Raw genomic sequence first — 16417 nt, 5'->3', positions numbered from 1 at the left:
TACTGTGTACAGTCTATGAAGTTTAAGATTTATGAAATACACTAATAAAATTCATTACATTTAATTTACATCGAACTTTTAATTTCTAGTAGTAAATCATGACATTAGGTCATTTTATTATTAGTAATTTTATAATGTATAAGTTTTATTATATATTGTTTAGTAATAATTACTTTTAGCTAACTATAACAGTTGTTGTAGATAGTTTATTCATTACGAAATTTAGAGTAATAAACAATATGTACTTTAAAAGGAAATGAACAAGGAAATACATTAATACGGATTTTTCTTTTAGCATTTTGTTACCGTTATAAACAACACTGATTTGGATATTATGTCTTACTGGTGACTAGGAAAATATATTTATGAAATTTGACATTTTAATCAACTCTATTTACGTTTGCTTAAGACACATGAAGCAAACACGAAAATGAATTAACAATGTTTCAGTATTGACATCTATATGTAAGGAAAAATGCCGTTTTGTCCCGGTAATTAACAGTAACTAATTCCTTAATATTTTATGAATAGGTACGTGTTTACGAATTCTATTTATATTGTTTTTCTTTCATAGTTGTTTATCGTTTTAACTCCTTTCTAAAGTAATGTGTTTTTTGTGGATTGTGATCATTTGTCATAAAACTCAAATGTTGTTTCAGACCACTTTTCTGTGACACTATAGAACTGATTTATCCTTCTAGAAATTAATCATTTCAATGACAGAAATAATTCCAAGTATTTGTTAGAATGCATTTGATTTCTTTTCTATTCTTTTTTGAATGTGTCGTTTTCGTTGTATAATACGTAAGTATACTAAGGAATTATTTTGTGCACCATGATAAAACTTAATATCATTTAACATATGAAACTTAGTGATGATATACGTACAGAAACTTAAAATTTACAAAGTTTATATTACATAAGCATTCTTTTAGCTGAAATTCAAGAAAATATGTATAAGTAAATATAACTTACCACCTGAAGCCTGTTGGAACAGCACAGAAGTCGTGGAAACAACGCCCATTCCTGAATTAACCAAGGATTGGTTACTTACTAATGGTTGTGCAGCTGTTGATCCTATCACACCATCTTTTCTTTGTAACTACAATAGAAAATTAAACCATAATTTGAATCTCTATTATTATTTGAACACGTAAAATAATCATTGTGTTATTTTATTGCTAATGATCTGAAGTATACAATGAACAAAGGTAAATGATTCAAATAGTGAAAGTATTTGTAAGCTAACTATTATTGACTACACACTTCAACGTTAACATTAAATATTTAGTCTGTCTAACATATACCTACAAGGTATTTTGATTCTTGCATTCAAAAAAGTTTAAAATGCCATTATTCAGAAACGACTTTTAGTTGATTACATAGATACACATTGCACATCACTTAGCTCTTAATTACATCTTCTTATCTGAAGCACCGTTATATACCCCTTTCTAATTTTTGTTTAGATACCACTAACACTTGAATTATCATCGTACTAAATTATCATTATTTACGATAAGGTACAGTAAGCTTGTGAACTGTTATTTTCAGGAAAAAGTCCTTCGTTGTCCTCTTAAAGCATGCAACTGGAAAATATGAAATAAAAAGTATGTTCTTTTTATTTTATTATACAATGAAATTGCTATATCAGGTCGTCTGAAAGTACTGAGCCTTTTGCATACAAGATCGAGTTAGTTTCCTGAATTTTAGGGCTTATGAGTTGCAGCGGGTCAAACCTAACGTCGTTTGACATTTGACAATTAAGGCTAGCAGATGTAAATAAGTCTTGAAGCTTTCATAATCAGACATAAGGTATTGACTTCGTGAAGATGTGTGAGCTTTCCGCAAAACTGCGCCATATTTCACAATTTTATTTCGTTATAGATGCAAATGCTGCGCAAGACCGTGTCCATGAGGAAGATACGTTATCATAAGCAACATCCAAGAAATTGCTCAGGGAGTTATAACATCGCCAATTAGCTAAAAGTCCATCCCAAAATAGTGTGACAAAAAGAACCTCGACGTTTGGGTGTCATATGACCTAGCTAAAAAAAAGACCATTTACTCGACCCTGCGAATCTCTATGGAAACACAACGATTTCGAGCCATTTCTGAACCGATGCATTACGAATGATGAAAAGTTGGTAACCTACGATAAAAATGTTTGAAAAATCAAGGTCGATGAGAGGAGGTGCACCACAATCCATGGCAAAAACCGCACTGACACCCAAGAAGGTGTGGTGGTGGGTTGGATTAGCATCATTCATCATGAACTGCTACCGTCGAGCAGAACGATAGACTTGAACCTGTATGGTTGATAATTGGCTCGAGTGCACCTAACCACTCAAAATAAGTGACCAGAACTTGTCAACAGAAAGGGTGTCGTATACCACGCGACAACGCCAGACCGCAGGTATTTTTTGGAAATTGAAAGAACTACCCGTCAGAAATTGAAAGAACTTGATTGGAGGTTTTAATTCATCCACCGTATAGCCCGAATTTGACAGCGTCAGGCTGTTGCTTGTTTTGGTTTCTGCAGAACTCTCTTATTGGTGTTAAGTTAATTACAAAAGAAGTCTTGGAAAAAAACTTGTCATCACTTTGACCAGAAATCACAAAAGTTCGTTTGTGGCGTGATTATGGTGATGCCGGCTATCTAACAAAATGGTGATTGTGTGGTTTCATAACGTTAGTTTCAAATAATAATAATAAATGCATTCTCAATATTGATTTTCAAAGGCCCAATACTTTTATACAACCTGATATTTTCCTCAATTGTGTTAAAACAGTAATCAAATTACTGATACAAATTAAATTTACTCCAGTTTCAAATTAGGAAAATGCGTTATGGAACAACGCAGAGCCGAAGCACAGTAACGTTCAAAGAATGGCATAGTCAATTATACTTTTAATCTCATTTAAGACAAATAGAGTAAATTGACCATCTGCATATTGAATGTGGTCACTTTTGCATTATACAACATGAAATTAGTTCACATTTATTGTAAGTAATATATTATAAAATACTGTTCGTAAATTCGTCTGAGACGAAAGCATATCTGTATCCCAAACACCCCATGGAAATGTCTTCTTAGTGCTAAGAGATTGGATGAGGAGCGCTTATTTAAACACTGTTGATTATACCGAGTCCATTTGAAATTCTTTATTATGTAATGGCTAACTGTCCTAACCATAATATAATGATATCCATATTTGGAAGTAACATGTTTGCATCCCATACCGTTTTAAGTATACAAATGTAGCATAAAAGTTGTTGAAAAGGAGGTTGATACATAAATTACAAAAAAAAAAAAAGAAAAAAAAACAATGATGTTAGGGCTTTGTTATGGTTTTCTAATGGTAATGGAAAGGTAGGGAATACCCTTAACCGAAATTAAAAATAAATATTTAGGATGAAAAATATCCCATGATTTGCCCCGTGATAAATTGGAATCTCAGAATAAATGATCTCTCTAATGTATTAATAATAACCGGAAACCTACGAATGTATAGACGGGGCTTAACTTTAATACGAACAACTGAAAATTCTCTCTTTGAAAATGTTAGATTGTAAACATTAATTTTCTGATAAAATATTACTAATTTATAAAATTTTTGAAGTATGTGCTGGCTAATATATATATATATATATATATATATATATATATATATATATATATATATATATATATATATATATTTCTACTTTTCATATTAATATTATGTGATTTCGCTTTCAAAACCTGTATAAAGTCTTTGTAGGGAAAGATATAGGACTTCTTTGAACTTTACTGTTTTGAGGATGCATGAAGAACGAAAACTACACTGAGAAAAATCTGTTATCCAGACAGTGGTATATTGTACAAATATATAGCATTTATATGTTTACTACGGACATCTGTACGTAACATATGTTATCCATATGCTACATACGTAGTGCCTTTTTCCCGTTTATGGTTTCGCGCTAGTTCAGTGGTAGAGCGTTCACCTCTGGTACATGGGTTCACTGGTTCAAACCCAACTTGCGTCAAGTGAAATTTGTGGTGGTCAAACACCATGTGCGTGGGTTTCTTCGGAGTTCTGCCGTTTTCTACCACTTTCTTCATTCCACCATTTCATTAATTTCTCATCATCACCGTCTCCTTTAGCCTAGCCGAAATAACTGGGGGACGTAAAACTGAAAGATTTTAGTTTTTCTTCTCAGATGTTACATCATACCGCTGCAGGATGTCTGACGTCTAATAGTCTTCCGTATGTTACATACGTGAACTATATGTGATACGTGTCGTGTCCATCTGTATGTGGGGTCTTTACCGCCCATCTACAGTTCTTTCTTTCATACGGAAAGTACATATAGATGGAACGCTCATACTGAAAGTATTATAAAGCATACCGTAAGACGGGGTTAGTTTGCACAAGATTTAAGGAATTTTAAAGAAACTTTCATGTAACTTATAAACGAAGTGATTTTGAACACTATATTTTAAACATATAATAGCTAGATATATAAGGAAAACATTAGTGAAAGTTCATTAGTAAACATTCAGTATGATCATAGTTATTGAAATGTAAACTTTGGGGCAAAGTAACCCCATAGCTGGGATTACTTTGCACAACATACAAAAAAGTATGTTCAACATACGAACATAACGTTAGTGTGCAATGTCTTCCCTTCAGTATTTATACATTTTGCTTTCTACACAAAACTGCATGCAGGCTACAAATATTGATATTAGAATGAGGGTACCAGTATTGATACTTAGTATGAATTACGAATATTTGCAAAGAAAATTATGTATTTGCTGGTACCAACACAGAAACCACATTCTAATACTTTAGCATATGTCCCACACAAATGCCAACTCAGGAACAGAAACAATCCCCGTGAACTGATTTGCCTGATTTATTCCTTATGTTCAAGAACATCATCCCAACCATAATCAGTGGAAGATTTACGGGGTTTGGGACTTTCACGCTGAAGCCCACCCAAATTGCATGATTTCTTTTCTTTATTTAAAATCTAATGTTAATCATTATTATGCGTATAAGCTTCAAGTTCCCCCCAAAAGCTAGTAATTTCTAAGAAAAAAAGCTAAGGTTGTCTGAGTGAAGCCCCTCTCAAACTATTTTTCTGGATCCGGAACTTTTCATAATTTTTTTTCCAATAAGAAATTAATTTCGGTATCTACCTAAATACGAAATTTACTTAAAATTAGAAGGCAGGACGTTCCTGTAGTTATAATTTCCTATCTAAGCGGTGTTTTGGACCGGTGCAAAGTAACCCCGAGTAGAGGCTGAAACCGCCTTCTTCCACTTCTACTTTTTTATGACTTTAAAACGTTTCACATTTCAATTTCAACTATTGCATCAAAGTCCCATGATACACAGTAGTATTCTACGAAACTAACTTAACTTTGACGGAAATTCTGGTACGTGTTATCTTTCAAATTTTGGTGGCCTTTAGAGTGACTACTTTCCATACCTCTACAACAACAAACCCTCTGGGTAATTAGAACTGATGTTAACCGCCAACATTATAGCCAAAATACAGTTAGATGTTCTGTCTTACGGTGGCAGTTGGAACTTCCTCTTTACAGTTCATGGGTTTACGACAGACGGCTGTGAAACTCTTTTCATATTTTGTGCAAGGTAACCCCCTGATGTGCAAAGTAACCCCTTCTTACGGTACGTTTTCAGTTATACGTTTTCTATGGGATGTTACATATAGTCGTACGTTAAGTCCAAAACTCCAGGATTTACGTATGTGACCTACGTTTTTACTTACGCCACATACGTTTTTCTTCTCTGTGTAATACTGTACATGCAAGTGGCAAAATCGAAAATTAAATACACTTTTCTTTGGCTAAAAACAGCTTTTCTATTCTAGATAAATTTCGTGAATAAATTAATTACGTCATCTTGATGGGAATGCTTTCAATCATTCTCTTGGGAAGGAGATAAATTTAACTGAAAAACTTTCGTCTGAAAGATGTGAGAATAATAATAATTTTTACTATACTATATTATTGCTTGAACATAAACAATTAAATTTATAATATAGTCGTATATAGGGTATCACATATTCAAACTAATTAACTAGCTGTATGGCCTATAGAATTCAAAGATTCAATACTGCGCTCTCAAAAGCTCTCCATTGACTTCTGTCCTTAGTCAGCTGGAACCAGTTTCTATTTTGTATTCCTATTTCTACGAGATTCATCTTAATATTGTCTCCCATCTGCTTCTAAGTCTTCCTAACGGCCGCTTTCCGATTGGATTTTCTGTTAAGATTCTGGAAGCGTTTCTACTTTTTTTCATTTTGGCTACATGATCTACCAATTTGAGCCTCCTAGAATTGATGACCTTAAAAATGTTTGGTGAAAGGTACAAATTATGCAGTTCCTTATTAAGAAGTTCCACATTCCCGTCCTCTTGGGTCCGAATCGAGTTTTGAGAGTCAGTATTTTATTCTCAGTACTTTCAGTCTGCGTTCTTCCCTCAGAGTAAGCGGAAATGTTTCGCAACCATACAACACAACAGGCATGGGTATCGTTTTAAGTATTTTAAGCTTGAAATTCCTCGACAGACAAGAATTTGCAAAGACAAAAGATTCTGAATTGAATAATAACACGCATTATTAGCTTTCATTCCACATTTAATTTCTTCGTGTATATGGTTTTGGTAGGTTAATATTGATCCTACATATTTGAAAGTATCCACATTTTCGAAAGTATTATTTTATATTTTGACGTATCCATAATTTGCGGTATTACGATTCGGGCGGATTTCCATATGTTTAGATTTCTTTGCATTTTTTCTCAATCCATGTTCTTGCAAATGTTTAATAAAGTCTTTGCAGCTTTTTTTTTATTGTTCTTCTCTCATCTCCTATTAGATTTACACCACCAGCATACACCATAACTTGGTGAATACCATTCAGCTCTATGTCTTGGTTGCTATCTTTGATTTCCTTAGAGTGTACTTCAGAAGAAAGTGGAATAATAATAGCGACAAGGTATCTTTCTGTTTCAGACCATTCTCGACGTGAAAGTTCGTGACGATATATTTTCCTACTCAGACTCTACTTTGGAATTCATTTAAACACACTTTAACTAATCTAATTAGCTTTCTCTGTATTCCAAATTCCGTAAGAATGTTGTACAATGTTTTCTTCCTAACTGAGTTGTAGTCTTTTCTAAAATCAATAAATAATTGATGAATCGGAATGCTGTATTCCCATTTCTTTTCAAGTATTTGTCGAATGATAGACATCTGGTCGATAGTTGATCGATTTCGCTTAAATCCACACTGGTAATCTCCAATAATTTAATCTGCGTGTGAGGTCAATACTGCTAACAGAATGTTGAGAGGGTTTTACAGGATGTTGATAGAAAAGAGATCCCTCGATAATTATTACAATCAATTTTGTCGCCTTTCTTGTGAATTGGAACAATAATTGATTCTTTCTACTCTTGTGACAATTCCTTATTTTTCCAGTGAATGGTTATGAATCTGTGTATTTTGTTCTACAACTTTCTTCCTCCAGCTAAAATCAAGTCAGCCGGAATTTTGTCTACATCCGGAGATTTGTGTTTCTTTAATTTTTATAGCATTTTCTATTTCTGTTCGATTAGGCTCTGGAATATACGGTTCTGTTGTGTGAATTTCCTTTTGTCCAGGAACATTAGTTTTTGGTTGCATGTTAAGCACATCGAGAAAGAAATCTTTTCGTCTATTCAAAATGCTATCTCTATCACTGAGTATTGTTCCGTCGGGCTATCATTAATATATGAGCGCGAGGTTATAGCCTTTCCCAACCAAGTTCGTTAATGGCGTTATACATGTCCCGAAAGTTTTTGGTTTTACTATTATCTTCACGTTCATTATTTTTTGTTTTCAAGAAGTCTCGTTTCTTTGTTCTAAAAGTTTTAGAAGTTTCCCGTCTGATATCTATGAAGTTTTGTGTAGTTATGTAGTTCGGATTTTTTACCCAACGCAGTTTTGCCTGTTTCCTCTTATCTGATAATGTAGTCCATTCCTGGCCGTCATGGTTTGTCCCTATGTATTGCCACGTGCCTCAATTTTTCGTTTGCTGAAATGTTAATGCTATCCCTAATTTCAACCCATATCCTCAACACTACTGCACTCCAAACCTTCTAAAACTGAGAATCTGTTCGACACTTGAATCTGCTATTTCCCCTCTCACCTGGCTCTTCTCTAATTTCTTTAAATTAAAGCTCTCCGTTTTCAGATGTTGAATCTTTCTTTTATTCAACGATAGTCCCTCTCTTATTATCGCTGCTACTACGTATTGATCAGTGTTAGTAAGCTCTTTTAAACGACTAAACATTGATTACACTACACTGTCTTCTTCTATCTACTAAAACGTGATCAATTTGATTGTGTTCTTTTTCATCTGGTTAGGTCCAAGTATATTTATGAACGTGGCAATGTGTGAATTTTATACTCTTCACTTTGTAGTGTTTGAGTGATGCAAAGTTCACGAGTATAACGCCGTTCTCATTACTTTCCTTATGCAGACTTTCATTCCTTATAGTCGGTTTGAAAATATCCTCTCATTCTACTTTTGCATTGGAATTCCCTAATAAAATTTTCACATGGTATCGCGGGAGTTCGTCGAATACACGTTCTACTTCTTCGTAAAAACTGCCTTTTATATCCTTATCCTTATTTTCTGTTAAGGTACGTACATATAGGACAATAATATCACACCATCGACCCTTAAGAGTGATTAAAAACTTTGTAATTAACAGATTAAACCCGTTTAATTACTGATATTATTAATTTTTGAATGAAAATCGTGTTCCTAGTTGGTGATTTTTATTTCCTTCCCTCTAAAAGGACGTAAAATTTTCGGAGTGCATATACCCCTTTCCTTCACATCTAACTTCCTGAACTCCTGCTTGGTCAATACTATATTTGTATAACTCACTCGTTACGGAATTTAACATGTTTGCTCTATAAAGATTTCTTAAATTCCATGTTCAAATCTCAAGTTAATTTTACTTTACTGAGGTCGTGTGATTCACAGTTCTGATTCCAGGCTTCTGTGAATGTTTCTGAACAAATAGTTTTTTTTTTTTTTTTTTTTTTTTACAGAATAAGGTTGTTAGCCTCATACCAAACCCTCAAGCTGAAGGACCACCCCTTTCCGTCAGTCCGCGACTGCTTATTCAAGATATTCGCAGCTAATCTCTATATCTAGAGCCTTTTCGCTGATCCCCAATATGAGGATGCACCATACCGTGATGAAAGGAACCCACGCCCATCTTCAAACTAACAAATTAAAATAACATTTCATCGTTCGAAATAGTAACATTTTATTGCATTTCTTATATTTTATTGTTAACTAGCTGAATATACCGATTCTTCTCATGGAGGCTGTATTTGGAAGTCAACGCTTGTGGGAGTATCACCGTTCATTTTAGCGTCCGCGAAAACTATGAATTTGACACTAATATCGGTCATTTTGGGCTATTTTTACATGTCTGGATATCCTCACCCCCGTTGATCCCCGGCTCTCATACAATGGTAGCTGAATTTGCAAATCATCGCTAATGCAAGTGTCACTATTGATCTCAGCGACCACGAAAATTATGGATTTGACACTAATATCGGTCATTTTGGATTACTTCTACATGTCTCAGTATCCGTCCCCCCGGTGATCCCCAGCCCGCAGCCGAATAGGGTGAATTTGGAGGTTAATGCAATCGGAGTTTCACCATTAATCTCGTCGACCGCAAAAACTATGAATACGACGCTAATATCGGTCATTTTCTACTACTTTTAAATGTCTTTGTAAAGGCCCTCCTGAGACCCCTGGTTCGAATTTTGACAAAAACGCTTCACCCTGGTCTGGGGCCTGGACCAAGGTACCTGTGACCAAATTTTGGTAACCCTCAAAACGCTCGTCTGTACCCCAGGTCACACACAAACAGACAGACAAAAACACACAAACTCTTCATTTTGTTTATATTAGATTCACCTTGCAAAAATATTGTAATTATTTTAATTGATTGTAGAACTGAAGTAGTCCAAATTTCATTATTTTAGAATCAAAAGTCTATAACTTAATTTTATTCTGGAACGAAACGACTATTCTTAACTTCCTACGTCTAACTTCTATAAAATAAAGGGATGGGTGGCTTTGAAAGTTCTATAAAATAAAAAGGTGAAGTGCACGTTGACGAAATTATTGGTGAAATGAAAATGCGTGAAGAATTAAGAAAACAGATTATAATGATGTCCACTAGAAATTAATACGACCTGAAATTCAGCCAGTTGCTACTCGTACCATACCTAGTAATTCTTTTCTGTGTGAAGATTAACTTTTCAGGATGGTTATAATGAATTTCCTCATTATCTATCTATGTATTACTCTGTATTTACTTCTTTATGAGCTGAAGTTATTTTTCGAAAGCTTGCTAACTGAAATAGCTCATAGTAACCACACAAATAATTGCTACGCTTCTTTTTAAAAATATTGATGACAATATTCAGTGAAACTTGATATAATTTGAAAATAGTTTTGTAAAATCCAATTTGGTGTCTAAAGCAACATTATCAAACTCTGATCATAAGTAACCGGTTTCTGAAATCCAATTAATTATCCATCTCTAAATTACAAAAAATCGATTATTTCCATAGAGATTTTGAGCTAGTAATTAAACTTTATATCAATTATTAGTTCCCCACTTTGTGGCTTGTGGATACAATACTTAATATTCATCAACTGAGAAATAAAATTTACTATTGGATTATATTTTATGTTACGCAATCAAACTATTATTATTACAACTGATTCTCACACGATTCGGTTTCATTCTGTCCCATTTAGTTCTTGGCCTACCCATAACTTTTTACCAAGTTTTTTAACCACATGGGTCAGAGACTTTGGCCAGAATTGTAGCATGCATTTTCCCACCATTGCTTTATTTCTTCATAGTTAATTTATTTTCAGTTCTATTAACGATAGCATGTTTCATGTTTAATAATTTTAACACATTCTCTAGGAGCTTTATTATTGATAACGAGATTTGTTGTGTCCTCTAGTAGTGTATGAATTAATTAACGCTTTCAAATCAATAACCCCCCAAAAAATAGGCTTAATTGTTTAATTAACATGGAATCCCTCATATATACAAACCATCACTAAAAATCTACAGTGACTAATGCAAGGGAGGCTGGGCTTTTGAGTTCATTTATGACGTAAGAGAGACAGAATAAGAAACAATCTACCTTAACCTTTTATAATTTAAATAATCTATTCTAAACTTTGCTGTCTGCTGCTTCTATTACGAGTCATTCTAAGTTACTGATTCATCCTGTCGGTCACCATATGTGTCTTAAGTAAAGGGAATTAAATTTTTCAACAGATTTTCTTATAAATTCATGATTCAGAATTTAGCAATTACAGACTAAGTTTAACGATACAACGAAACTGTAAAAGCAAATTAATTTTAGAATTATATATTGTATTGTATTATTATTATCATTACATTTGTGTGCTACGATGGCAGGTAATTTAGTTTAGTGGTAGATGTCTAAAACAGATATAGTCCAATTTAGGCTAATTCCAAACTATATTATACTACACTTATACACACATTTTAAATTAAAGGTCTTATGTTAGGCGGAAATGACAATTTACCTTGTACAAAATTTGCATATAAATTGTATACAAGAGCTGTTCAATAGTTGTATCTTTACTTCAACAAACAGTTGGGCATGCGCTATTCAATGGTGTCGTAATATGGGCAAAATTGGATGCCAATATGTGATATCCAATCTTACTGTTTTCATTCGTGTGAACCAGTTAAATAGTGTAAAGAACATGCAAAAAATATAAAATGATTAAGAAAAACTATTAACTAAGACTCGAGGCACGTGTTCAAGTGTTTATTTTGAGAGAGGTGAGTCATTCTCAGCGAAAAATCGCTTAACGGTCGATCAAAGCAGTGCGTCGGACTCTTGAAAGATATTCACAAGGGGGTCTAAATATCACACGGAAACGCACTGATCGTCTAAAAATAACAACTTTTCTTAACGTCAAGTGCAATGAAAAACAATTAAACGGAATAAACATTAACTGTCCCAAAAGAATCAATATAACTGTGGAAAAGCCATTCCCAATAGGTAACAAATTGGACGGTGGCCCAGCGCCTTCAAATTTGTGGTTTTCTGTGTAGGATTGCGGTAAAGAAAAGATTCTTTCAAGTAGGAAACATTACGAAAAGGCACTCCTCGGCAAAAAAAAATAAATAAATAAAATAAAAATAAAAATAAAAATAAAAATAAAAATAAAAATAAAAATAAAAATAAAAATAAAAATAAAAATAAAATAAAATAAAGACTGGAATGGTGAACAATGGAACAGGGCACTCTGGAACGGTGATCAATGGAAGAGGGCACTCTGGAACGGTGAACAATGGAAGAGGGCAGTCTGGACCGATGAATCTAAATTCAAACTTTTCGTCTTCGAATGCTAGAAGTTTGTGTGGTGTCGTCCCGAGAACGCTTTCATCCAGACCACATAGTGCCTACAGCAAGGCATGGGTAAGGTTAACATTACTGTTTGGGGATGTTTATAATTTAGTTCGAATTAATGGAATAATGGATAAAAACGTGTTTCAGAAGGTTTGAGTAAATCATTAAATTCCATCAGGAACGCAGATTTTGAGCAACAATTTCGTACTACAACAGGATTACCATTCCAATCAATCTTCCAATCTATGCAGTAATGATTGGCATTGCAAAGAAGACGATTACGTCACCAACGAATTGAATTGTCACCACTGTCTTCACATTCGTTATCCATCGAGCTCTTGTAAGATTAACTTGACAAAGCAGTCCGCAAATAGATGCAAATGCATAACGAAGGTCTTTAGAAGGCTCTTCAGATCTACTAGAGTCTCATAGCTTCGCAAAAGTTGGGTAAATTAGTGGACAAATGTATGGAATTTGTAAAGATCTCATCAAGGTTAGGCATCGGCATTTCATTGAACCCAAACACTGAATAAATTTGTCTCAGTGGAAACAGGCCCATATGTTTTAATTTATTTTATGATTAATGATGTTTAGTTTACAGAACAAGTCCAGCAAAGTGGGCATTGTACGGATAAATGTCGTTTTTCTTTTTTCTGGTTTTGGAAAATTCCGAAAAATCAATAGTGTGCTCAGACTTTTGACAATGACTGTATAGTAAAATAAAAATTAAAGCAAAACAATATGGAGAGAAAACATGAAATACAATTTGCCATGTGTACAGAGTTCTTTTTTTTTAGTTTAACCTACCACGACCACGCACCGAGGCTAAGGGAGGTGGTGGTGATGAAATGGGTGATAATGGCGGAATGATAAATGTGGGAGAGAAATGGAGAACCCCGAGAAGACCCACAGGACACGGTGTTTGTCACCACGAAAACCTCTTTGCAGATAGTTCTGATTATATCAGTAAGGCGTATGCTCACCTTGCACAACACAGCATTCCATACATCAGTGTGGCATACTATCGATGATTGTCTTCCGGAGAACCTGGGAAAGGTTGCCACATTTTTCGAAAATGCAATTTTCAGAGCCTGAAGTGTCCGGGGCGGGGGACCCTTCTCTGCAACTTCACTTTCGAGAGAAACTCAAACATATTTGATGGAATTGAATTCTGAAGAATATGCAATCCAATCCATACGGTTTTCGCTGTCAATCTTCAGTGCTTCTCTAACTTAAATAGTTATGTGTGGAGCGTGTTGGCACCCAGCCAGACAAACAGCGTCAAGACCCACTGCACAACGGAAAAGTTAAGTAAGGCCTTTCAGGATATTGATAGATACTCTTCTCCAGTAACGTATCCCGTCTCGAAGATTTTCAGTGATGTATTTCTAGGGTTCATTACTCCCACCTATAACATGACTATAGGACACCATACCTCTTACATTCACAGATATACTATGGATAATATCATGCTTCCCTTTCTCTCCACAATATACAATATCCGGCGTCTCTTCTTGCACAGAACCGTCATTCATCTAAGAAAATCATATTGGACCATCTCCATTAGACATTCTCACGATGCTCCCCTAAACTATCATCTGGCACGACAGGAGCTGAGGATAATACCTGTCTTCTGAGCACACTACCGAACATTATTCAGGTGTCGTTAATCAGTTCTGAAGAGCACATGGATACACTGAGAAAAAAAAATGTAGGTGGCGTACTTAAAAAGATAGGTTACATGCGTAATTCCTGTAGTTTTTGGACTTAACGTACAACAGACGTATAACTGAAAACGCATGTTTTATAATACTTTCTGTATAAGTGTTCCATCTATACATGCTTTCTGTATGAAACAATGTAGGCGGTCAGGATCTCACATACAAATGGACGTATATAACATATAGCTGACGAAGGTAACATAAGTATATGCATGTGATATACGGAAAACTGTTAGATGTCAGACATCCTGCAACGGCATGATGTAACATCTAAGGGCAGTGATTATGTAGCATACGGATAACGTATGCTCCGTACTGATTTCTATAGTAAGCAAAAGGATACCGTATATTTGTACAATATACCGCTGTCCGGAGAACGGATTTTTCTCTGTGTATTATATAGAAATATCAAGGTGAACGCGTGAGCAATTACGGATGGAGTGGTAGATCGATTCCTTTTTGCCAACTGATCTGTGGATCATCCTGCCGAAATGCTACAACCTTTCACGATCTCTACCATGCACCGACACATCTGTTTGTCTTGTTACAGTTTTTTCTGAAGTTGGAAAATAAGACCTGATACGCCTATCACATGAAAATTCCGTGACAGATTGACCTGCCTGAAGACGAACAGCAACTCTACCACGTTGATAATCACTTTAATGAATACTTCCAGCCATCTTTCAATGACGATATCGCACTAACAGCCTTTTTCGCAGTTGACTGTGTTTCATGGGTATCATCTCCTCACTCAATGTAGTAATATTCTCCTAATAACGACGGCCCTCCTCCTAATAACGACTTCTTCAGGGGGCCGAATGCCCTTATCTAGGTAAGCCTCCACCCTTCGAGGGGCCCAATTTAAGACAAAATTTTCGTACTCCATATACGATAAGAACATGAAATTATAAATGAAACATCAAACAGGACTCACTACATTACATAAACAAAATAACACGCAAAAGCTAAATAAAACAAAAATGAGTCGAGGGTCTATTTTAGTCTCTCTCTGTAGAACCGCAGACTATAGAACATACACAGTAGATGAACATAATACTGACTGTGATGAATTTTATGCATCCTACCAGAGCATTGGAAAATTTTTAACTATTACTAAAAGTTTCTTTTAAACTATTGGAAACATACACTAAATTTAATATTTTTTCTTAAATATACAAAACACAAACATGCTACTCACTCGCACAAATTTGGAAATTTCCCCCGAAAAAGATAAAATTTGAACTACGTGCAACTTCTAAATTGACAGACATACAAGCGGTAAATTTCACGTATGATAGCTTCTTAATACATCTATCAAAAATATTTATTTCATTTGGGCAAGTACTTTAAATTCTACTCTGAAAGAATGGATAGAGGAATTTACTTACGTACAGTATTTTCTTTCCGAAGTATGACATAAAGCCACGAAATTTCGTATATGATGTCATATTTGCAAGGAAAATATACACCTATAATTTGATTGGTTGAATTTTAAAAACTGTCCCTTAGGGAAAGATGAGAGGGAATATAACCTCTATTGCATACTACTTTTGAACAGTAAGACATTAACTGAGGAAATCTGGCAATGTTCGTTTTTCAGAAAAGAAGTTACACACATTTAATCCAATTAGCGTGAAATTTAAAATTACACCCCGAAAAGGCAAGAAGGAAGGGAAATTCAATATGGTGGACACAATATGAAGCTTTCCTATGAATCACTTGATAGAAAGACAACTTCAGAATTGAGAAATTTCTGGAATTCCAGTGAATTTATATTCATGTCAATGAGTTTCCCAAATCAGAAACCATTAGCAAATATATTTATAAAACATTTCCTAGAGATATTAAACGTTTGAGCTGACACAAATATCAAACTAGAGTATTATTTTATTTTAAATGGCCCACTTTAGCTAATTTCTTTATACTGTATTTTATATGGTAAATTTGTGATTATTCTATTTTCCTGAACTGATCACACTTTTACTATTTGTAGAAAGGCAATAGGAAACAACCTGATGCCCTTATCACAGGATATCACAGGATTGGTAGATCCTCTCATTCGTAGTATGAGTGACTGTTGTAGTGCAGTGATCCCAACCTTGTTTTCCCGACGCCTCTTTTGTGAATTCTGCTACCCTGAATAATTAAAGATCCCACCTTTGCAGCTCGTTGGTCTAATCCCTTTT

At 34.6% G+C, this 16417-nt stretch overlaps 1 protein-coding gene across 11 annotated transcripts in view; it reads right to left on the bottom strand.

The window, feature by feature from the left end:
• LOC145688130 (uncharacterized) overlaps nt 1-16417 on the bottom strand; it is a 669087-nt gene that overhangs the window by 275966 nt on the left and 376704 nt on the right. For all 11 annotated transcript variants that reach the window (XM_081761906.1, XM_081761908.1, XM_081761907.1 and 8 more), the window contains one exon: nt 976-1102. In XM_081761906.1, coding sequence (XP_081618032.1) covers nt 976-1102 — 127 coding nt within the window. The remainder of the gene's footprint in view (nt 1-975; nt 1103-16417) is intronic.

Source organism: Thermobia domestica, chromosome 6 (genome assembly GCF_964235325.1).
Source record: "Thermobia domestica chromosome 6, izTheDome1.hap1.1, whole genome shotgun sequence".
In the NCBI taxonomy this organism is placed as follows: domain Eukaryota; kingdom Metazoa; phylum Arthropoda; class Insecta; order Zygentoma; family Lepismatidae; genus Thermobia; species Thermobia domestica.
The sequence above is the reverse complement of the archived record's forward strand: the minus strand, read 5'-3'. Positions and strand labels throughout refer to the sequence as shown.